The sequence below is a fragment of the Hippocampus comes genome, unplaced genomic scaffold (genome assembly GCF_001891065.2).
Source record: "Hippocampus comes isolate QL1 unplaced genomic scaffold, H_comes_QL1_v1.1 scaffold194, whole genome shotgun sequence".
Lineage (NCBI taxonomy): Eukaryota > Metazoa > Chordata > Actinopteri > Syngnathiformes > Syngnathidae > Hippocampus > Hippocampus comes.
In genome coordinates, this window is record NW_017805828.1 from 671,794 (window position 1) to 697,158 (window position 25,365).

The window sequence follows — 25,365 nt, forward strand, 5'->3', positions numbered from 1 at the left end:
TCTGCAGCAGAGAACAAATAAAAGTGACTCCGAGCGAGAAATACAAAGCAGTAAAATGGGGAAAAACAACATCTCTGAAACAGTTTAAGCCCCCCGGTGTGTCATGAGTCAAAACAGCCCATTTTGTAAGTAAAGCTCTTTTTTTTTTCCAAACATACATAAAGGTTGATTCAGCGTTGTTTTACTTTTTCCTTGGACCGTGATCTATGGGAGGCAATGTGCTGAATATTGATATAAATGGGTAGTAATGGTAGTAATCACAACATCTCGACGATGTTTAATTGGTCTTTTTTTTTCTCTTCGCTTTCAGGCGCTTTTGAGTAATTACACATGCTTCCGACCAAATAGACTCAGGTACAGCGTTGCTCTTCCCGAGAAGTAGGGCGATTTTCATTCGATGGAGGTATTCAAAAAAAGGCTCCGGGGGGAGAAATTTTAAGCAATTAGGTGGAAAAGTATGACAACAGCAACAACGTTAACCCTCTTGTTAAGTTGCGGGTCAAAAAACTCATTTGCATGCAAATTAACAAAAATTGTTGCCTGCAAATTAAAAAAAAAAAAAAGTTCATTTGACATATGTACATATCGGTTTATAAAATACACATTTTTTCCAATCGAAGAATAATAATAATAATAATAATAATAAGAGTATAGTCCAAATTGAAGTACATGTATTATTGCATCGACGTGTTGGATATGGCGCAGTGGACTGTAGTTCCAAATGCGGAGGAATCTTGCACAGTGGGACGCGCGAGGGTCAAGGTTTAGGCCGTGGAGTCGTTGGGAAATGATGGTGGTGATGGTTTTCGGAAAAACAAACAAACTGTTCTTTCTGCACTTGTAGCGCCTCCCTAATGGCTTCGGGTCAAACGGATCCGAGCCAGGGTGAGAGCTGCCCTTGAAAAGGTTGTTTGCACTGCTGAGGCAGCGTGAAGTCTAAATGTCCATCGGGGAGGCGCGGGGGCAGCCCACGAGCTTCCGCGTGGCTTTTTACCACTCTACGCCGCCTTTCCCTGTCCGCCGTGGTACAGCTGCTGTACCGTACTGTCATGCAGTTCTCTCATCAGGATGGGACGTCGAAGGTCAGCAGCAAGTTGGAGGCTTCCCGAGGACTCTCCATCCAACTTGAATTAACAAAGGAAACTGTCTCTTGGCATTTTATTCCATGCTTAAAGAGGGGAGTTGCTAAGCTAGCTGCTTTTCCATCGTTGTACAACCCAGAGCGGTTATGCTCGCGCGGTTACTTTTCCATTGCACTTCTTCAGAGCTGTGCAGCGACGATGGAACCACATTTCAGAACCTCCTCCAAGGCGCTTTTGGGCCGTGATGTCACAGTCATCTGATTGCCGACAGATGTGGGTGTTTCGAAAGCGATGCGGCAAGCAACTCTATCTCACGCACCCATTTTGTTTTATAGCCAGCGAGAAAGCGCCGGACCCTGCCAAGTTATTAAAAAATAAATACAGTAATAGTGTTTTACAACAATACCTAACCATATTTACATTTTCGTACTGTATGAAATATGGTTATGTATTGTTGTAAAACATTATATTTGGATGATATTTTTGACTTGCCGGATGGTGGTTACAACCTGCGAATAGCGGCTTCAAATAAATGAGCCCCGATCAGAAACGGGCATCCTAGACAAGTCAAAAATTACAGCGTAACCTAATATGGGTGCAGCATACCTTCCGAGTTTGACCCTTTCGAGCGTTCGATCAGCGGGGCCGCAGCCCCTTAAATCAATTCCTTCGATCGACATGAAATCGGGTGGACATGTCGACCATGACACACAAACATTTCAACACCCTCGTTATCAAACATCAACTCAGCCATTTTGCGCCAATTCCACAGCTTGCGCACTGACCAACTGCTCCAAGGGAATTTAAATTAATGAGCCCCCAGTCAGAAGCAAGTATCCGAGATGAATGGACGATGCAAAAATGGTGACGCTATTATGCCGACGCCGTCTAATGTGGGCAGAAATCGTTTTGAAGATTCTTCAAACACAAGTGTCCATTTGAAGCATCTTCACCTATCGTAGGACCTTTCGAGGCACACGATTGGGCGCTGTGCGTGCCACACGTGTAATCTACGGGTGTCATGGCGAGGACGGTAATTGCCTGCGCCGCGCTCCCCCTTTGGTAATTGTCTTTTGATTGAGGTCAGCGGGACAATTAAAAGCATTGATGGGTGAAAAAGTGGCGGCGAGAGAGCCCAGACGGCCGACGTTAGCGACAGGGATGAGCGCCGGGGATAATTGTGCGTGGGAGCGGGCCTCAAAAGTCAGCTTAATGATCATATGGACTTTTTTTTTTTTTTTTTTTTTTTTTTTAAAGCCGCACTCCGCCGTCTGATAGCTTTGGCGTGATGCCGTTCGCAGCAAGAACAAAATCTGCTCGCGGAATTCAATGTCACATGACATAGCTTTGCATAATCGGCGAGACAGACAACCCCAGAGGTGTAAAATTATTTTACGGGCGAGACTTTGCATGTTTTGCAACAACAAGGCATTCGGTGACATCTACATGCGCATTGATGCGGCGTGGGTGTGCGTCTAATGCAGATGTATTAGACGCGGGTATGTCAGAAGTCGTGTAGGTGAAAGGTGGTTAGCGTTAGCATACGACTCGTATTGCACATCCCCCAAAACGACCACCGACGGCGCAAAATGAGTTGCCCGAGTATCTGACGTTTGTTTATGTTCTGTGCTGCGTTTGCCGCATCCGGCATTCATTTTGTCAATCTGCGCAGGTTCGTCCAACCGAGGGACTGAAAGCCTTTCTTGACAAACCAAGATAGAGCTGTCGACATTAATAGCCGCATGATCCGTCCATCGGGATGAAAAACAAACATTGTTGTCAGCACGGGGACGTCATTTCTCGCAATTCCCGAGGTCGCATCAAAAGCCGAGCAGGCGCGAGAGCATTTCATCGGATTCACTGGGAGACCCATTAGACCAATCCTTGTTATTTTTTTTCCTCCCCCCCACCCCCATCGCTCACTTCCTTTTTTTTCCCCCCCTTCCCGTTATTTTGTGCAAACGGGTCAGTGGTTTCAACGCTGCTAACACCATGAAAACCCGGAGGCAGAAAATCAGCATGGGAAAAAAAAAAAAAAGATTTGAGACGGTTAAACTGCTTTTGAGCATTCGCAGTGTACGGAAGAGTCAAGGTGTAGACGATGCGGGGTTGAGTGAAGGCGTCTTTTATTCATACGCGCTGGACACTGATCTTCCGCCAATGTCAAGGAAGCTGGCGGGCACACTAACGAGTGTAACAGTTGTCCGCTTGGCTTGGATTTATTACGCCGCCACCGAGCGTCACCTCGGCCTTCGCCCCTTTTTCCTTCCGGTTTATTTGGGACACAATTGGATGGAACAGAGAACCTTTTTTTTTTTTCCGACTGGTTGCGCGTCGGAAAGAAAGCCACGAGCTGACGCCTGAAGATGTGGGTCACGTCGTTGGGTTTCGGGTGACGTCAGGTAGACCCTGAAAAACGGATATTCAGGCTTTGTGCAGATTTTTTGGGCCGGGGGAAATCGTTTAGGAGCTCAATTTTAGATTGTGCTGGTGGTCATCAGCGCAGGAGACAGAGTCTCCGTGGATTTGCGATGAGTATCTTCGTATTTTACGCAAGTCCGCTGTCGTCGTCTGTGTTGACGCCCACAACGGCGCAAACGGCAATTTCTAACTGCGCCTCGCTACCAAAATACTGAAAGAAAGAAATCTCCACCCGTGTGCACAGTTTGACAGCAATTTGCGCCAGACGTGCTCTTGGCACAAAAATAGTGCCCCCCCGTGTGTTCTTATTTCCATCAAAATGTTCTGTTTTGCATTTTGTTCCCTTAGTACCCAATTTGTTGACACAACCAAGATATATACCCGAGTAATTCAAGGGCTACTATCTCGATCGGTGTGATTGCGACCAAAACATCCGAGGCAGAAGTAGAGCAGTGTTCCACCGGGGAAAGAAAGGGGGAAGTTGGTTAGATGGGGTGAGGCGAGCTCTCTACTTCCATAAATGATAAATGCGGGACAGCTCCTGCTGGATGTGGACATGCTTCCCTCAACCCTGGACGTTCTCCAATGTTCCCAATCACCGTGCGGGCTGTGCTGGACAGAGGTGGAGAGATCCGAGTGAGAGAGCGCCACAGCATGTTACACCTAATCAGAGATAAACACAGACTGTGACAGAGATGATTGACGACAAAGGTCAGCGCCGTTCAGGAAACAATGCCTGATTTGTATCCGTTGTCCACATCATGATTACAAAATGCTTTGCTCTTTTCGAATTCTTTCAAGGATGCTGTGCATTTATTTATTTATCTATCGATTTATTTATTTTGTTCGAGAGGTATCGAGGTATTTTTTTGATTGCTGTTTGGTGGTTTGTGATGGATCTGATTTGCATGGCATTACATTTCGGGTCGCAGTCCACATGCATCGGGGGTAAGTTGGAGCAGTGACCCACCTGAAGTGGAGGCTGCCCCCCCCCCTCTTATGTTATGTTGTCTTGTGTTAATATGCTAATATATTTTTGAAAATTCAAAACAAAAAAAAAAAAAATCTAAAATTATACTTTTCCGTGAATGGGTTCAATTTAAAATGAAATTTTAGGCCGTATCGTCCAGCCCTACGAACAAGACAAATGTGACGTCAAGTATGAGAAAGATCAAAAGACGAGATGGACGACACATTATTCTGACTCTGACCATCGACGTTGTAAATAATGCACCAAAGTTGCGTTGCATCTCGCTAACCGTGTCGCCATTGCGTGCAGGCGCAGCTTTAATGAAGAAGCGGAGCTGTTGACCTTCTCGCTGAAGGGACCCTCCTCGAAAAGTATGGGGTCACCATGGAAACCAATTCTCCTCCTCTCTGTCATCAGCGGCCTTTCAGGTAAGAGAGGCTCGCCGCCGTCCCGCCGAATAATCTCGTCCGAGAAGGAAAGCGCCGCCTTTTTAGTCTGGGGGAATCACAGGGGACGACATGTCGTAATGCAAATGAGGGTGTTGTCGGGGTCTTGGTGTGTGCATATTTGAGGGCTGGGGAGAAAATTGCATATTACACATTTACATGGATATGAAGGAAAAAGAGAATTGCCGCCTAAAATAGAAGCCGCGGTGGTCACAGAGTGGTGCGGTTTTTCATCATGATGGAAGTATTGGCCAGATTCCGCATCCGTATGCGGAGCATATACACAAGTGTGTGTCAATAAACGGGGACGGAAAGTTGATTTATTTTCTGTCATTCAATTAATGTCCTTTCCATTTTCCAGACGGTATTGAAAATATGTTGGATTGTTTTTATGTGCCACCAAACTCCAATTCGCCATCTCGGGTTGTTTGGATTCCTATGATGGTGATTTTTTTTTTTTTTTTTGCCTGTAAGGTATAATCATCAAAATGAATAATCCTGCCTTTCTTTTCATTTTTAACTTTGGCTTTCATATAAAAAAATTCAGAACAAGATGACCTCGTCTTGGAAACATTCAGTCTAATTTTTGGAAAATAACCTTTTAGTGAGAAAATAATTGTCGTCGTTTGACGACTCAATTCCCGTGGCCTTGACAGTCGGGGTACACATTAGTTACACGTATTTCATCGGCATTCGGGAAAAACCTCCACTTAAAGGGGTTCCTGGACCCGCAAAATTTGAGAACCCCCCCCCCCCCCCCACACACTTTGAAATGGCAAAGCCTTTTGTGCTGAGTTTAGCGCCGACAGCTGTCACAAAGGCTCGATGGGCTTCGGCGTGCCACTTCAGACGCCCCCGAGGGTGCGATTTTTGCCTTTTATGCGCCACGATACTTTTGACATGATGGCTTGTGTAATGGATTATTGCTCCATTGTTCTCGCGGAACATTCAAAAAGATGCCCACTTTTGAGAACAGCTGCGCCACTGCTCTCTCTCCGCTCCGAATTATGATTTGACTCCCTCTCTCGGCTATCTGCTCCTTTTTCCATTTCTGCAGATAAGCGTCCGACATCGGGGAGGCAGGCAGACAGGAGGGAGGGGGGCGGCTTTAGCGTGGCTCGCTCATGTTTAAAAAAAAGAAAAAAAAAAAAAAAAAAAAAAAAAAAAAAAAGTGGGCCGGCACGGCGGCGACATCGGAGCCATTTTCGTCTCTCGCCCCGATGCTGATTGAACCACGGCGTCGAGTGCGGACGTGTAATTCAGCCGTCCCTCTGAGGTGTCTCTGTTTCAAAGGAGTGGGTTCCAGGGAATATCCATGCGTTGACTACATTGGTGATGCATGAGGCCACTTTGACCAAGGGCGAAGGTGTCATTCGCAACAAATACGCTTTGGGGAAAATGGACGGATTTTGATGCACTGCACATGAAATGAGTATATTGCCGTGATAGACTCTTAGCTGCAAGATGCACCTGCGCAATAGGAAACCCGGATTAAAAAAAAAAACACGTTTATCAATCAGATGTGATTGGACGTAGCACCAGTATCCCAAAAAAAAAAAAAAAGGAATCCCTGCTTTTCAGTCCGTAAATAGAAAGTAAGGATGGTCGACGTTCCTCATCGCTGTCTTGTTTGTCTTGGCTTGTTCACGTTGCTGGTGGGAGGATTACGACAAAGTAAGGACGGTCTGCTTTTTACCTCACGATCTTGTGAGTCTTCGCTCTTTATTAAAACAAAGTACCCTATTTTCCGCACTATAAGGCGCTTCGGCGTATGAGGCGCACCTTCGATGAATGGCCTATTTAAAAACTGTTACCACATGATAAGGCGCATACAATAGAAGCTACGCTAGTGGCTGCGGTTGCATTATGCATCCACAAGATGGAGCTATGCTGAAGGCAATACAATACAATACAGCTTATTTATGTAGCTCTTTCACAACCGCTGCAGCTGGAACAAAGCGCTTTACACATTTAAAAAATTAATCCTAGAAATCAGAATATTGGTCCATATATATATATATATGGACCAATATAAGGCGCATCGGATTATAAGGTGAATGCTTTTAGGTGCACCTTGTAGTGTGTAAAATACGGTAAGTGCGGTTGAGCTCCGTCGCCTCTGTTTTTGGAGTCTCTAAACTCTCTAAACTAAGTGCGTTTGACATTTGTCGTGGCTGTTCAGTGAGATGTTGTGTGTCGGTTTATTCAAACCAAGTAAGAGCAATTGGCTTTTGTCTGTTGGCATCTTGTCAGTCCATTTATTTCTTTTATTTTCTTTAGTGTCTTTAATGGCTCTTGTTTGATTACTCTGAACAGAAGAAGCTTTCGCTGAGGCGAAGACTTGACGATTCTGTCGCCATTGCCCACACTTTACCATCCTGACCGGATGGGGGTCTATTTTGGGTGGCACCATCAGGGAGTGGTGGCCTTCCTCCAACTGGCAGGAGCGCCCTTGTACTCACAACTTGTGCCCAGGAAATAAAATCAGCTTTGCATTCAGAATTTGCCTTTTTTTTTTTTTTTTTTTTTTTCGGGAGTCTGTGTGGCGATGCCAGTGCCGGTTAAAAGGATGTTTTCATGAGCCACCCAGCCTGCAGCCAATTAGCGAATACTTCAGACATGAAGCAAATATGACGGCAGGTGCTGCCATGCTTGTCTAACGCGCAGATAACTCATTATACATTCAAACCCTTAAAACCTATCCTATGTCTTCTAGTATTCAGAACGCTGTATATGAATATGGAAATGTCTGTAATATCACCGCCGAGAACATTGTTGGATATTTAAGCCCTGTCGGCCGACAGCCAGCACATGCTAATTAGCCAGCACATGCTAGTTAGCTAAACGCGGGACCGGTAGAGAACTGGGAGGCAGGGTTGAGTTCACGATCGAGTCGTCTGAATCCAACTCTGCCGGAATAATCTGTCTCTGTTTTCAGTCAGAGCAATCCGAGTTTGTCCGACTTGTGATTGAGTTAATTCAAATAAAGTTTAGGGCGGTTGCCTTTTGTCTTCACTGTCACGCGAGTCTCGCTCGTCCGCCTGTACGTTCTGCATGTCGATGGTTTATTACACCAAAGTAAGGCGGGTCAACTTTTTTCTTTGGTGTTTTGTGAGTCTTTGTTCATGGGATTATTGAAACAAATGAAGGGTGATTTTCTTTTGTCTTTTGAGTCATTGGTTTAAAAATGAAGTGACTGAATTTTCAGTTCACTGTTTTGCCATTTTTAACTCACCAAGAAATTACTTTTTTTTTTTTTTTAATCTTATATTTACCGGTCAGTGATCCACTTTGGCATACTTTCTTTCATGTGATCTTTAATTTAGGTCTTATTCAAACAAAGTAGCTCAAGTTGATTTGTAATTATTTCCTTGTCTTGTAGTATTTACCTGTTTTTCGCAAATCCTATTAATGGCGATCGATTTGTGTCTTACAACAAAGTAGGAGCAGTCTACTTCCATGATTTATAACAAAGGGCCAACGACATTTTGCCTTTGCGCTCGTGTCACTCTTTTCTGGTCAGTTTTTTAAAACAAAGGAGCAACCAGGACTTTCACAGTTGGTAGTCTTTGCTCATGAGGATTATTACAGCAAAGAAAACATGATCTGCCCTCATCTTCTCTGTCCAAAGATTATTTGCCGTATCGTGTCCCCACGTGTGTGTTTTGCTCGACCTTGTTGTTACCGGTGCAACCTTTTAGCAAGCGGGAGGATCAAGTCAAAAGATTTTAGCGGCCGTGGATGCGGACGAAAATGATTCCGACCCGCCGACTCTGTGGAGGATATTTCGCTGCGTCAATGTACTCCAGCCTAATCAGCCTCAGTCAATAGAATCTCCCCCGTGAAGGTCTTCATTAATCTCACGCTCTGTCGACTAATCATTCTCCTCTGCCCCCAGCCGGTGTCTCGTGGACTTACTGTACATTAGTCCCATTAATTCTTTGCTCCCAAGTCTGGAGCCGCCACAAGTCGGGTCCCCGGGTCTCCCCAACGTGCCATCTTGCCTAGGCCTCACCTTTCGCCATCACGGCTAATTTACATGCCAGGCACAGTGCCTAAAGACACTTTGGTACGGTTTGGCTAATGCTGACCTTATAGCTTGTATGTTAATGCGCGTTACATCCAGAGGTAAAAAAAAAAAAAAAGTGCTCACGTGTACACGAAGTAGAAGTACACATTATTAAGGTAAAAAAAGACTGACAAATTAGGAAGTACGGATTCAACTGCAAATAGTTTCAATTAAAAAAAAAAAAAGAACTCCGTATGCGCTATTAGCATTTGTTTCTTTAGCCTTGCCAGCTAACCTTGTCAGTTGCTTCGCAAAAAAAAAAAAAAAAAATGTTCACTGCTAATGCTAAAAAGCTGAAAAATTGCCCCTTACCAGGATGTTTCTTTTTAGCCCGAGAATTGTTGAATATGAATAGCTCGTGGTTTGGCTTTAGACCCAATGCGCAAATACTTTATATGGTTGACTTTACCTCGCTTTATTTTTGCCATTTTTACCTTTGTATCGTTTTCTGCCAAGCTTAATAGGAGCAGTCCCATTTTAACAAGGAAGTAAAAAGTTATCAGAAAAGTAAATACTCATGGAAAGTAAATGTACCTGAAAAAGGACTGCGGGGAAGAAAAAGTACTTCATTACCTCGAACCGTGGGTTATACGATAATCAGGCTTATATTGTTCAAAATGATGTTATCGTAATGGCAGTGTTGACCGCTCCTCAACAATGGCCACAAATTGAATTGCCGCGTCCTTTTGTCAGGCAATCAGCATTTCACCGCTTTGCTGCCGCTTCTGAAAGGCACGGAGCGACGAGGGTCATCGTTTTGATCAGATGAGGGGAACAGCCTTCACAAGAGGAAGAGGACGTGAGCTTTAATAGCTCAACAAAAGGTGTTTTTTTTTTTTTTTTTTTTTTGCCAGTGCAATATATTCGTCAGGATTTCGATTTAGCCGAGACCGCCATTCTTGCCGCAAATAAAGCAAATGACCTTTTCCAACGTGCTCTTTGGCTGTACACAATGCGAGCGCTCTTGTTGGTACAATATGCGACAAGCTAATCCATGCTCGACGCCAAAGTGTAAATGTAAGAGCAAATCATCAACGAATACAAAAGCAAAGCGATGCCATTGAGCAAAAAGCGCTTTCGAGTTGGTCTGGAAAACGAGGGTGGAATATTGCCCCCACCCAGCTCGAAGATGCCATCATTCCCGCATATTTTATTCAATGACAACACATCTCTAAATTAGCCCATCTAGCATACATCATATTAAAGAAGCAAGGATGAGTCAGAGCAATCAACATCTCTGCTGGATTGTGAGCCTTTGGTTTACGAAAAACAAAGGGGAGTCGATTGACTTGCATCTGTGTTTTTTTTTTCTTTTTAGTCTTTGTTTACTCAAATAAATGGGCAACCTGCTTTTGTCCTGATTGTCTTGAGCTCTCAAACGTTTGCTTATTTTGTATTTGGCTGTCCTCAATTGTTGTTTTCAACCAAGAGAGGGCGATCGACAAGTGTTTTGACTGACTTACAAAGTTTTGCGCCTGGGCTTATTGAAAAAGAGAAAAAAAAAACAACACAAGGACCATTGATTTCTGTCTTTTTGTATGTGTTTATTTAACCAATCTAAGGGCAATAAGGTAACTCATTGTGCTTCACATAATTATAAATACAGGCATTTACAAACATAATTTAGGATGTTTAAAAGAAAACTAAAGTCATTAAAATAGGTTACAAAAATTACTCAAAGAACATACGGCACGAGAACAAGATGATGGGGGAGAAAAATGATTTGAAATGCTTTCAAAGACCTTAATCATAGATGATTTGAGGCGTTAAAAAAAAAATACACTTGGGGCTGACTTCACTGATGTTTGTAGCTTATTTATTCCTTTTGTGTGCAGCACAACATCGAAATGCTGCTTCACCATGTTTCCTCGCAACTCTGGGCTCCACAAATGAGCCCAAATCTGCTGACCTCAGAACCCGACTGTGTTTATATTCCATGACCTTTTCTTTCATGTATTCAGGACCAAAACCCGTGAGTGGTTTATAGACCCGAGGCATTTTTGTAGCCACTGTCAAGCCTTTAGAACCGGACTAATACGTTTTGATCGCTTTGTTCTGGTCAGAACTCAGGCCACATTGTTCTGAATGAGCTGCGGCTGTTTGATGCTCCTTTGAGGGAATCCAGTCAGAAGACCGCCGTCCTTATACCGATGTCACATTTAATGGCGTCCATAAAATAATTGTATCGTGTCCACGTGTCGTCTCTTCCATATAACACATGTAAGGCAGTAATCACATGCTCTGTTTTGTTCTGAGCCGACGCCTCCCCGAGGGTCCTCAGATTACTTCTTGGGTTGCGTTACGTTCTAATCACATCCCGCTCAACTCTCGCTGCACCCGGACTCTGAGCCTTTTGCGTTTGTCTCGCAGCGTTCGATGTTCCGCCGCTCATCGTCACCATCTGTGACTTCTCAGCTTGTCTTTGAGCCACATGAAATGCCAGCTTGGGTCGTTTTTAAAACAACACATTTGGCACACGGCCACTCGGGAACTGAATTTCACCGCAGTTGAGAAACTCTCCTTGAAAGGTGTAAATTGTGTTGCTCAGCCTTTATGTTGCATTTGATGATAAAGCTCCAATTAAGGAAGCATATTGAAGCCGAGGGAGGGGGGCCTCAATGCCGCCTCTCTTTTAATTGGACGTACATTAAAAAACGGAACAAACTAGACTGGGGAAAATTGTTGGAAACATTTGCCGCCATCTTTTCATTCATTTATTCCACTGTAGTGTTTTGTGTCGTTTCATTCAAATGTTTCCTTTGTTTTATACGTACCATGATTGCGACATAATAATGGTTTTGTTGTCTCGTATTTTTATTTGAAGGCGAATATATATTTATTTGCGAACGACATCTCGTCGCAGATTTCGGAGGAGCCGTGGCGGCTCGGCCCATCTCGTACGCCGCCGTGCTGCGGATGAAAGCGGACAGCTCGTCGTCGCTGCTCAACCCCCGCGGACGAAACCGGCAGCAGCACGGCGGCGGGCTGGAGGCGCCGCCCGAATGGCCCGTCTTCGCCCGTCACCCGCATCCGGCCCTCAGCCTCCTCGGCTCTCAGGAGGACTACAGAAGTCAAGGTATGAAACAGTGGGATTGATTTGCAAGCTTCATGCATGCATGCTTGAGCTTCTTTTCTTGAGTGTGAAATGATCCCCCAACTTTGTATGTTGGAGTTGACACATACCTTTGATAGCATCGTCACAAATGGGAAGTTGTAAGCAAAAGTGAGCATTCTTTGTTGCGTCCCAATCCCTTTGAGTTGGCACAGTTGCCGCCATCTTTTCTCCAATTTGAACGGGCTGGCCGCCACGATCTGAATTTGAATCCCACTCATCCATCACGCACGCTGCCTGGGCTACAGCTTTCTCAGTGCCGCCCGCTTGTCATCACGATAACCGCCCGGATGATGGATATTTTTGTCAGGATCGGTCCAAGCAGCGGCCGGAAGCACTCGGTCATAAATCTCCCGTTTGCCATCGTAATTCATTTAGAGCGGCGATAATGACAAATCGATTTGTTAATGCCAAATTAATGGCATCATACTCATTGCAGCTGGAGTGCTTAAGAAACGGAAATGTCAAGTGTCTGCATAAAAGCAGACGGAAGTGGCCGATGTTTTTTTTTTTTCCCCCTGCTTGTTTCACGGCCGTGCTTCTTTTTTCGTCATGCCATCACGTACCTTTTCCCGAAGTCTGCTGATTTCTCATCGCGTGGGTGAAAGACGGCCGTGGGTTTCAAATTGAAATGAGCCGCATGTCTTTTGAGTGCTCAGTGAGTCCACTGACAAAGTTGGAAGCTAAAGTAGAGCATGGGGTCTGAAGCTGGGATCTGTAAGACGTAGTTTTGGGGTCCACAAAATAATTTTGGATAAAATGTATACCATTTTTCAATATTGCAATTGCACTTTGATACGGAATTTCTCCCGTTTACATAATTTTTTTTTTTAACAAACACAAAGGCGCATATATATATATATATATATATATATATATATATATATACACACACAATGTGCAAATGTACATATTGGATCTCACCGGATTGTGCAAGTATACCTCATGGCGTGTCCTGTTGGTTTTAATTTTAGATGTAAATCTCTGAAGCAAAGAAAAGGCAGAGATTATGGATGATGGGAATGTTGTATTTCCTTGTGCTTGCTTCGAGGGTTTCTTATCAGCAGTAAATACCTGTCATTGTGCCACTGACTATTTGCGGGACGAGCGTCGATTTTCCAGGCGGACAAATAAAAAACCTTGTCTTTTTTTTTTCTGTTGATTCTGCAAACAGATCAGTGGACGGGGGAAGAAAAAAAAAAACAATCAAACCCAAAGAAATCAGACCGTTTTTAAATGCAAACATGCTCCCTCGCCCGTCTCAAGTGACTGCTTCGTCACCGGATGCTCTTATTGTGCGCGCTTTAATGCTGAATGTGAATTGCGCTCGGAATGGGAAACACATTTTTCCATTTAGGCGGGCGGTGGGGAGGGGGGGGGTGAACTTGAAGGGTGCATTCACCACATACTGTCGTCACACAAGGAATGACGACTGATAAACATGAATCTTAGGCCCCAGGGCTCGAACCCAGGCAAGCCCGTTGGCGAAAGGCGGTCCTGCACACAGGACAGGTAAGATAACAATCCTCCAAAGCCGATATTCTTCCCAATCTGTGAAGAGCGAGTTGTATTCAAAGAACGTGACAGCAACTTTCTTCTTCTACTCTTGTAATGCTCATAGAAGTGTGTAGTCCATACTTTCATGCCAGCACACTGCCCCCAAGAGGCCAAGGAGTGCACTGCAGGAACAGTCAATGCTTTATAAAAAAATCCTTGTCTATATATATATATATATAGATATATATATATAAAATACACACATTTATTCACCTACCAGCGTTTGTATTTGTAGAACATCAAATTGCTCCTCTGTGTTATGAAAAGCAGCTGTCCATTGTGATTCCTTCGCAGGTTGCCTGTTTGCTTTTATCGTCTTGATTTGGAGACACACTCAAGCCACGGGAACAATCTCGAGTAAACAAATTGCAGAATTCAAGTGGACCTCCCGCAGTGATCGTGGCCATTATCCTCCCTTTTTTCCCCCTCTCTCTCGCTCTTTCCCTCCTGTCTCTTTTGTTTAGAGAGCGACGAGTTTGGACCTATTTTCCTTCAGGAGCCGGACGACGTGATTTTCCCGTTGGACGGCCGCGACAACAAAGTGGTGATGCACTGCGAGGCACGAGGGAACCCGCCGCCCACGTACAGGTAATTGCGCCTTTGCCCGTGACGTTTGCTGCTGCCTCATTCTCGTCGGAACGCATGCTGCTGATTTTGCAGACTCCGCCTCAAACAAACGAGCACAAGCGTAGGCCTCAGCCAACCTCCTTCCCGTGTGCTTTCTGCACAGCTGGTACATCAACGGCACCCAGGTGGACACCAGGGCGGGCTTCCGCTACAGGCTCGCCGAGGGCAATTTGATCATCGCCAACGCGAGCGAGAACGCTGACTTTGGGATGTACCAGTGCCGCGCCAAGAACACGTTTGGCACCGTTCTGAGCCGGGATGCTCGTCTACAGTTTGCATGTGAGTCAAAATGTTTCGTTCACCTTGTACGCTATTAAATAGTGTGAATTGGGTCAAGCTTCTCCTCTCTCTCGAGAGCAACAGTCATTCATGCCTTCGTCACATCTCGGCTGGATTGCTCTGATGCACGTTACTTTGGAGTCAGCCAATCCTCCATTAAGCGACTCCAGTTGGTCCAACATGCCGCTGCTCGCCTATTGACTGGTTCTCATAAGTGGGAGCACAAAACTCCTACTTCGGCATCCCTTCACTGGCTCCCGTTACATTTTAGTTCTTTTTAAGATTTTATTTGTTTTCAAAGCTTTAAATATATTCACCCCACCTTGCCTCTCTGTGCTCCTACGCATCTGCCTGGTGCATCAGTCCTGCGGACCAGACACTATGAGAGGTACCGAGAACCAAGTGGAGGCTCCGAGGGGCTTGAGCCTTTTCCGTTGCCGGAATGACCTGTATAAATATATTACGACCATTGATACAAATCTCAGAAGACCTTTTACGAAAAGACTGCGTGTTTCTTGGAACGCCAGTTAGCTATTCAACACATTTGGATGCGAAAGCTCTTTTTCTGCGGCAGCAGATTATTATTTTGGTTATGTTGTAATGTCAAGACGTCCACTCATTATAGATTTTATTTTTTAACTTACAAAAAGCCTCTGGATGAGATTGTAATAATCATCAATATTTATTTGTTTTTCTCGAACTCATTTGAGCTCTCGTCTGGGCAGTCTACATGTCAGTCAATCGTAATCGTTCATTCATCAGTCGGCTAAATCAGTATCTGTTTGTGTCCTTTGATTGATCGACGTGCAGTCTAGGGTAGGGCTGAATGATTTGGAAAAAGAACAGAGTTGCATTCCTCAAGGCTCAATATTGCAATTGCTATTGACTCTGCGATTTTTCTCGAAAAAAATGGCATGTAAACACGTGGACTTCACTTCTTGAGCGCTAACACGGTATAAATTGGGGTTTTGACTCCAAAATGTGTCCCCCCCCCCAAAAAAGAATAATTTTTTCCACTGATTGATGAATTCATTGATTTCAAATGGAGTAAAATGGTGCCACGTGGAACAAAAAAAAGAGCGAAAGGAATGAATGGGGTTAGGATACTCGGGGTTTGCCGGATCATTAGCTATGATGTCTTTGTCATTGTGTTTCCTCGGATGAAGCTGACGAGCACTATTGACAGGATGTTCCCTTCATTGTTACATTGTGGTGGTCAGTGCCCACCCCCCACCACCACCTTCAACCCTCCACCACTAATTTGCAGGGCTCCCGAACAGTATCACAACTTCAGGCCAGCAAAAAGAGAAGTACACTGTTGGTTTTTACGAGCAAAGACCATAATGGCCTCAGTGGTGATCCTATAGGGAGGAAGAAAGTTCACAGTCTGGTGTGTTGTGCTTGCGGGAGGAGAGAGCGAGGAAACAAATGGCTCCATTAGCTTGGAACTATGTGCACAGAGAACAAAAAAAAGGAAAAAAAGGAACTGGGGGTCTTTTCTTAAAAAGCCATTTCTTCTTAAGGCCACGAGAGCTTTCGGGGTTTTCATTGGCCAAAATTCTTTTAAGTGCACAAGGCAGAAATGCTGCTGGGTTCGACTGAAGCCATCAACGTTTTGAGTCACATTGTGGACCGCATGCGTGCGAAGCGCTTTATTGGACTCTTTTCCCTCCCTTATGTTGTGACAGACGATTTGTCCAATTACTTGTTTTCAAGTTGCGCTTTCACAGTAAAGGCCAACGCATTGCCTTGTTTTCATCACGCTGCCGAGTTGCAGAAACGGTCTCAAACAACGCAAGTATGGGGCTGTCGAGTTGAATTTTGAACAAACATTTGCCATTGGACCAAGAGTTAAAATCTGTTGAAGTCTGCTGCTTCGCTCTCGTCAGAACGTTCGCTGCCCAGTTTGATTTCAAACTCAACTTTTGACGTTGCCTTGAAAAAAATTAATGGGCTCATGTATCATTTTATTTCATTTCTCTGTCAGGGCGGCCAAGACAGAATAAGAGTCACAACCATTTTGAACACATTAGACTTTCCTCCACATCTAACATAAAAAGGCTCAATGGCCATGTGTCCATTTTTCTGGCATCCATTAAATAGTTCAACTGAGATTATTCAGCAGGGGACATGTAAATCATCCTGGATAGGGGCTCTGGAGGACCGACTTGGGCACCCCTGATATACAGTCTCGTGCTTATTTTTACTATTATTTTGACAGCATTCCAGGTAAAACGTACGGTGAAAGTATAATCAGAACTTTTTCATTGGTGCCGTGACCCGGATTGAAAAGGTCTGATTGAACTGACACCGGTCATTTTATGTTTGATGCTTGCAATATTTTACACTCTATAACCACCAGATGACTGCATATGATGGACTAGCTGAAGTCTAATTAGCTCTGCTAAAAAGGTCTAATCCAACAGCACGTTCCGGAAAACAAACTCGAATGGGCTCGCTCTTCAGCTAAATCCAAAGGCCCTGCTATGCAGTCAACTGCCTCTAATTAGCATATTCATGTTTACAATATGTTGTTTTTTTTTTCCTTTATACCCAAGATGTCTACAAAAGTTTTGATCCCCTACCCTCCCAAAAGCCTCAAACGTGTTATTTTCCAAAAATGCCCCAGCAGCCAACTTAGTAGATTACATTTCCACTTCTTCAGCCGTAGATGAGAATCGTAGGTCATGCGTGACTTCCTCAGAATGAACACCTCGTCGCCCGGATGGGGGTTACGCCGGGTCGATTCTCGCTGGCAGAATTTCTGCTGGGTCAGGTAAAGGCTGCGCAACGGCTCACCGGCCAAGCGGCGGCGGAGCGGAGCAGCCGGAGGCCACTGGGAACGCTTCGGTCACGCCGCCTGCAAAAAGATGTTCCACTCGCAGCCTTCTTTTGGGTCAGAGCTCTGCACTCGAGCTGCTGCTTTGAAGGTGCTCGCCACCACCTCCCCTCCGACAATATTCCAGCAGTTTGTTTGTTTGTTTGTTTGTTTGTTTGTTTTCAAGGCCAATGTACAGAAAGTCTTCAACTCAGGAGTAGAAATCAACTTAACTTGGCAGACGGTGAATAATTTTTCCAAGACGAGGCTTTAATACCACTCCAAGTGGAAGTTTACCGTCAAACTAAACATCCAACTTAAAACAGTGAAGGGCAACTTGCGTATTTAAAACAACCATAAAACGTTTTGCCTTACAGTGCTAGCTTAATGCTAACACATAGCACTGAGGAATAATTCGGAGAGAAAAAACCCCTATAAGTTACATTTTTATGCTGATTACAACTAAAATTGGAATGCTGATTACAAAATTGTTTGATAGAACGTCTATTTTTTTTTTCCATGGTTTGCCAGGAAAGCGAAATTCCACAAATTAGCTGTAGTAAGAGCTGATTCCGATTGGACTCTTCGACAGCGAGGTGGCAACTTGTTTGTGCAGTCACAATTGAGAGAGTGCAGTGGGAGGTGTGCGCAGCTCCCAATAGGTCAATACGATCAATAAGTGCAAACAGAAAGAGAGCAGTCAGAATTAAGGGGATTGTCGCTGGCTTTTCTCTTAACCTTTTTAGCACGGGCATACTGTAAGTACTTTTTCATTTTCAGCTATTTTAGTTTTCAAAGCTTGTATCTATTCCATCTCAGTGTTTTATTTAACAACATTTAATACACCTTTAATATTGCTCCAAAATTTTGCGTGCAAGAGAAAAACTGGAGACCAGTTTTGGACTCCGCACAACAAAAACAGGTTTGAAAACAGCTGTCAGAACGAACTCGACAGAAATTGGATTCCCAGTGTAATGGGAATTGCCGCAGAGGGGCGAAGACGTAGCATCAGTGCGACAGTTTAAGCGAAAGATAGCAGAACAGAAACAATGCAGCAAAACATGTAGACAGACAATATACCAATACTCACACGAACACGCCAACTCAAATCATGTGGTAGAGTAAACAAGGGTCTGAAAATGGCTGACACTGAAAGTAGTTGTGAAATGCTTTCTCCATGACTGTGTTATACTGACACACACACCAGAAAGAGCCATAACAATTTTATCATGGCCTACTGTTTGTCTTGACATTAGATGTGCGATATTGTGCTGTCTCTGTTATTAATGCAACCCAAAAGCTCTTTGGATCAACCTTGACTGGAGACTTTTATTTGCAAATTTCTGAACAAGTGCGTTTAAATAACAGGCTTGATTTCCTAATAAGGTCATTTTATTTATTTGTTTATTTTTTTAAGCGAGCGGTGATTAGTTGAGACCCGTGGCAGCCACAATCCACTCAGGAATGTTCCATCGGTCAGAAATGGCGCTTACGTTAATGCGTCCTGATTGAAGCCCGCCAAAGCTAATTAGCATCAAGCACCTGCTGACGTTTGCCGCGGGTTGCGTCACGGCGTTTTCATTTTTTTATTTTTAAACATTCATGCAGACATATGTTGACTTGTAATGTCGGATGACTCCTTCATGACCGTTGCTGCATTATTTAAAAAAAAAGTCATTAATATTGATTGGCTTATAACTCATTTGCAGATGGCCCCATCGCCTTCTGTAAACTAGTTCTACACAAAATGGAATAAGGTTTTTTTTTTGGGGTTTTTTGGCCTGATTCACGTGCTTCGTACATCGTGTCACGCAGTGGAGCGACTGGTATTGTATTTCATTTCGGGCTGTCACAAGCAAATACTTTTAGAATGGGTTATCCTGTCGATAAATCAGATAAAAATGTAGCTTGCATTAAAATCTATTCACGAAATATATTTTTGGAGTATTATGATAAGCAATTATTGATGTTTTCCTGGCATTGATGATATTTCACAAGTGGGAGTGATGTACTCATCAACGATTTGGAAATTCAGAGCTGCTAATTCAGATGAAAGGCTTATGAAATCCTCCATGAAGTGTCTCCAGTTGGTCCAGAATGCTGCTGCTCGCCTCTTGACTGGTACTCGTAAGAGGGAGCACAAAACTGCTAAACTGGCATCCCTTCACTGTCTCCCTATACATTTCAGAGTTCTTTTTAAGATTCTATGATTTGTTTTCAAATCTTTAAATGGCCTCTACCCACCTGACCCCTCTGAGCTCCTCCCAAATCAGTTTTAAATATGTTTTTCCCCTCAAAACAAAGCAAGACATGCCGGACCATAGTCCGTTTTCTCATCCCAGTTTACCGCCACACCTCGGACTGGTTGCCAGCCAATCGCAGACACAAGAAAATATTTATGATAAGGGTTGGCCTTCTGAAAAGTGTTTTCCCCTTTTGTGTTTAATGCATCTAACATATATTTCATTTTTGAAATGAACCGCTGAAAAAAGCCGCTTTCCTGACTCTGTTTAATTTCACACTGGTCATTCATGCTCCTGACAATACATATTTATGCAGGCGAACACAAACCAGCTTTGCTGAGGCCTGAATACAAAAAAAAAAAAAAAAAAAGCATCACCCGCAGATGTTTTCCAGCAAATCCCGTCGCGCTGATTGGATATTCCGAGCGACAATGCTTCCGCTTTGGAAGGACTTGTTATCATGCTTCACCAGTGGGGGACTCGGTCCCATTCTGGCCCATTCAATATTCATTAAATTAGGACCGGACCGACTCCCCAGCATGTGGGCTATTTATAGCAGCGTGCATCCCATCTGGTCTTGCCAGTGCTGCAGTTGTTTTGTAGCCTTGTAATTACTCTGCTTGTACAATAGAACATACTGTTGATCACGCCGTCGTCGCTTCTTTTTATTTACGAGCATCACGCACGCTAACCTTTTATGATTAGAAGACGACCCCATTCCGGTCTTATCGCCACCTAGTTAGTCCATTAAAGCCCCCGACGAGCAATAAGTGGAGATTTATGCATTACGAGACGGGGCAGGGTTGACAGCTGCTTGTCAATCAAGCGTGACGACGATGGCGGCGGGCGGGCGGTGAGCGCCTCCGATCGATAGTCGTCGCATGGAACAAATGAGGCATGATTACGGGGCATCAAGCGTCTCTAGGATGGAGAACGGCGAGCAGCCTGACAAGCGGCAAGACGCCAAGGATAGAGTTTAGGCCGATGTGGAGAAATCAGTGGGAGGTCAACTGGTTTGTGTCAGCGGGACGAGAGAGCAAAAGGCCTGACCACAAGGACAAGATCACAGATATAACAACATCGTACGGTTTCCGCCGCATTTTTTGGAAAGCATCGAGACCGGCAGCTGTATTTAAATATGGAGTCGATATTTTTCAAGGTGATCCTGGAAAGGATCATTAAACCTTGACGCCATGCTCTGACTGCATTAGAACGCGTTGGCGAAAAAAAAAAAAAAAAGCGTGACAGTTTAACGCCGTGCATCTGCCCAGGACGATGTTTTCCACACTTTTACGCATCCAAAATCTCACAACACAGCGCTGAACAAACATGTCACAAAAACTGAATGCGCAGGTATTTATGTCGCTTATGCCAGCTAACGGAAAAGCATTTCGTTGTTCACTTCCTCCCACATTCCCAAAATATTCGTGCTCATAAGTTCATTGAAAACTCGTCGTTTTGTTGTTCACGATGTTCTTTGTGCGTTGTGTTGCAGACATCGGAGAGTTCAGCGCAAAGACCAGGGGTGGCGTCTCTGTGCGTGAAGGCCAAGGCGTCGTGCTCATGTGCACGCCGCCGCCGCATTCTCCAGGTGAGGCGAAACGTGGCCTCGGCCGTGATTTAGCTAGGCTAACAAAGTTGGTTGAGTTACATTGTACGAAACACGTCAAGGCAATAATTATGCAAACAATCAAAGAGTAATACCGTCATTTCCCGTGAATCATACGCCACTTATATATCCTTATGAACGGATTTAAAATCCGTTCGAACGTACTCAGAATATTTTTACACCACGTGGTTAGCACAACGCTTGCATAAAGAGCAGCATCGTTTCAATCGAGTTTTTTGAGCGGACAACCTCCCCTTTTCCCGCGGCTCAGACACCCTGGCAGCCGTCTATCCGAGCATGCAGCAGAACACGGCGTCCTCGAGAGGCAATTTGCAGGGTCATTAGCAGCGAAAGGCAACGTTGCTCGGTGTATAAAAGCATAGCTGGCCCGGGCCGGCCTCTAATGTACGCACGCTCATGTGAGGGACTCACTCGGATACGTCGGCCGCAATGCGCCGCTGCACTGCACCTGTTGGGAGCGTTTGCCGAGTACTCTTCAGCATCGGTTCCCACTTCGAGAAGCAGTTTTGGGTTTTTTTTTTGGACATCCTGTCAAAGCTCAGACCTTCACAATAAAAGCATGCAGTATAATGACATTGCCCCGCAATGTCTTTTGACCATCTCGTGCCTTAGGTAACAGCCACACTTCATAAAGAAGCAGAAAATAATTTGAGTGGGACTGCAAAAAAGCCCCCAGAGAGCCAAAGATTGTTTTTTTTTTGTTTGTTTGTTTTTTGAAGTTCTTGACTTTTCTTTGTCTGGTCTTTTCTCCTTTCAGAAGAAGCTGTTATATTCCTCATTTTTCTGTCTTGTGGAGTTTTTTTATTTTACCAAGGTTTCTTGTGACAGCATTTTTGACATGTACACAGAGGTAGAGTCAGAGGGCCCAGTTTTCCCAAGGTAAAACATCTTTCAGACGCTGATCAATAAAATATTTTTGTTCAGTGTCTCTGTAAGGCCTGCTACCAAACAGCCCACCGACCGATGCTCAGTCGATGCACCATTCGAAGCATTGTATTTGAACTGTGCTGTTCCACCGTGTGGAGTGCAATCTGATCATAAAAATAAGAGCTGGTGCAATGGCAGAACGCACTCTGTGTTTTTCTGTCGGACCAAAATGGTAACAGTCAAGCTTCACGGAACATCCAAAACGTGTGGCTCTTATCAATACTGATTGCATTTTGCATTCGCACTTGGCTTTATGATTTTTTTTTTTTACTTAGTTTAGATCATTATTACTAAGTCGAGTGTTGTCCCTGTTCCATGATGAATCTCAACAATAGGGAAAGTCAGATGGGAGCATTGCATCTCTCTTGGATGAGTTCACATTGCATCAAAACAATGCGGAAGCTTGTGAACTTGACGGATCTCTGCAAATGCGACTGTTACAGGAAGCTTGTGATTGGTCAAAGCATTTGTCACATTCAATCTATGACAGTGTGTCACAAGAGAAAAGATAACGGAGATTCTTTTATTTTAGAAGTCGAAGCGATGCCAGAATAAACACACACACACACACACACACACACACACACACACACACACACACACGTTTAGCATGCACACACGCTACTAAATACTACTACTACTAAATTACTAAATCGCGTGGAAATGGTTTGTAAAGTTTGGTCGATGTAAAATTGTTACCCTGGTGATGATATTTGTAAATGCATGATTTTGTTACTCGATCGCATCAACATGCTTTCTTGAAACCTACTTTCCAATTTCGCCAGGCCTTTGGCGGCATCGGTCCACTGAGGCGACCGTGCAAGAAAACCTTTAGGGATCAAGCAAGCGTCCTGAATATTGTGGCCAAAAAGCCTTCAATTAGCACGCTTCGGTCAGCCTGGCAGATTTACGTCGATATCGATCAGAAGAGGTGGCAAATGACCTTGCATTATGGCGCCGACAAGACTTTTATTGCACTTTCAGCAGGAAGATTTACTAACCAAGCAAAAGTAAGCGTGCGAGTGTGTACACGACGGCCTAATCCCATCCATCCTTTTATCAAGTAGTCCTTTTAGTAGATTAAAGGCAGAAGCACGCCTAGTTAAGCTTCGAGCACCAAATTGAGTTCAAGTGTTTCCAGATGTGATCGACGCTGACGCGGCACTTTATTCATTTTCAAATATTTTTCTTTTCACTTTGAAGCGCCCGACGCCGCCCGGCTCTCGCTCTCTAGTTGCTGACAGATAACGCATGCAAATACTGTCAGGCCGCGTTGAGTAGATTAATTTGTCGCCGAGTTCACCCCCCCCCCTTCCTCCTCAGCGCAATGGTTGACGGATGTGTTAATATCGAAGAGCGCAGCGTAGACACAAAGCATCCGGCGTGTGTGTCATCCATCCTTTTTATTAGTCACCATTTACATTTTTTCAGGTTTGTCTCTTTGTGTTCAGTACCTCGAGCTTTAATCGGCGTTACTAAATGTGGAATTTGCACGAATACGCTGTGCTATCAATCAGCATCCTGTGCATCCATTTTTTTTCTTTTTTTTCTCTCTCTTAAGAGAATGAGATTCACAATATGGGTGAATTAGTATTGGCAACTTTAATTTCATTTTGTTCCATTTTTGAGTCCCAATATGCATAAAACATGCAATTAGTGTGAAATTCTACTCTTCTGATTCATTTTATTAATTTTATAAATATCATTTGGAACGTATTTAGAAATTCTATTTCGACGCTTTAACTTCATTTTTCATAGATTTGTCATATTTTATCTATTATTTCACTATATTTTTCACCTAATAGTATTTTTAATTCGCACTATGGATGAATTAGTACTAATTGCACATTTTCGAAATGTTTTGATACGATTTTGTCGCACACAGATTCATGAGTTAAAATAGCCGCTATAACATTTAAAACATCATTGAGAGCTGCTGCTCCTGAACAATTTTTTTTTTTTTCTGAGCAGCTTCAACAGTGGTGCATGCGTGTGCGTATGTGTGTGTGTCTGTGTGCGGCTTTTATCTGCGACGGGACATTTACTTTTAGCCATTTACTTAAGAGCCTAATGCTGATCCAGACTGTAAAATATGGAGTCAAGTCGTCCTTTGCCACCTAACGAGGGTAATGAAAGCCTTCTGTAAGTATTAGTTGCTCAGCTGCCTTCTGTTCTCACGCTCATTTAAGTCTATTTACGAGCGTTCCATTGCAGGCTTAATTAATACTTCCAATTAATTCCCGATACAGGCAGCTTTTTCAAGTAACATTTCAGATGCAAAAATAACCACTGTAAAACATCACAGCAACTCATTCAGTACACAGACCTCTGTATATGTGTTTTGATGTTGCCATTTTTTCCCAAAAGTGATAATACATAACACGATTAAACGTTACGAGATGAGATGAGTTTTTATATGACCGCCCCCTGGACATCTCAGTGATTTATTACAAGACTGTCTTGTCTCATATAGCGAGTTAGAGACCATTGTTGGTTTCAGTGAGTGTCCGAACATCCACATTTTCCCGTGGGTGCAACGTCCCTATACGCACTGCCGATATTGATGCTAGCAGTGGTTCATTGGGAGTAACTAAGGCCCAACCTGGCCCAGAGTGAGTCATCTGGACGTTCCGGCGAATTCCCGCTGGGCCAGGCTACAATAAATGTTGTTTGGGCGACTCGTCCAGCTCACGCATGAGTTCTTATAGTGCGTCCACAACACCTGCTAGTAGCTAGCACCAAGGTAGGTTGCTACAGCCCTCAAAGGGTTCTGCATGGGAAATCTCAAACCCGTTTGAGAGCAATAAGACGAGTGTATGACCGTCTTGCTGTTTCGACTTGAGGCCTATTTTAACTCAGCAACTCCTGAAGATAACGCATGTAGCATCATTGGTGGTATTTCTGGTTTGGTTGCAGGAAAGCTGCGTCACTCACAACAATGTGCAAAATCAGAAAACTAAACAAAGTAGTGCGAAGGAGCCACGATAACACAATTTAGCCTCTTTTTTTTCCCAAGAATTGCTTCATATGTTCCAATTCATTTGCTCTTAATTTGAAAAGAAAAATGAATTGTTCTTGTCACCAACTTATGACATGCAAGTGTCTGTGTGTTTGTGTGTGTGTGTGTGTGTGTGTGTGTGTGTGTGTGTGTGTGTGTGTGTGTGTGTGTGTATATATGTTAATA

General features: G+C 43.9%; 1 protein-coding gene across 1 annotated transcript in view; it reads left to right on the forward strand.

Moving 5' to 3' along the window:
* Positions 1-25,365, forward strand: part of cntn5 (contactin 5) — an 80,741-nt gene that overhangs the window by 13,802 nt on the left and 41,574 nt on the right. Inside the window, exons 2-6 of the mRNA XM_019887392.1 lie at positions 4,783-4,901; positions 11,852-12,064; positions 14,122-14,245; positions 14,388-14,563; positions 21,120-21,215. Of these exons, the coding sequence (XP_019742951.1) occupies positions 4,847-4,901; positions 11,852-12,064; positions 14,122-14,245; positions 14,388-14,563; positions 21,120-21,215 (664 nt within the window). The 5' untranslated portion in view covers positions 4,783-4,846. The remainder of the gene's footprint in view (positions 1-4,782; positions 4,902-11,851; positions 12,065-14,121; positions 14,246-14,387; positions 14,564-21,119; positions 21,216-25,365) is intronic.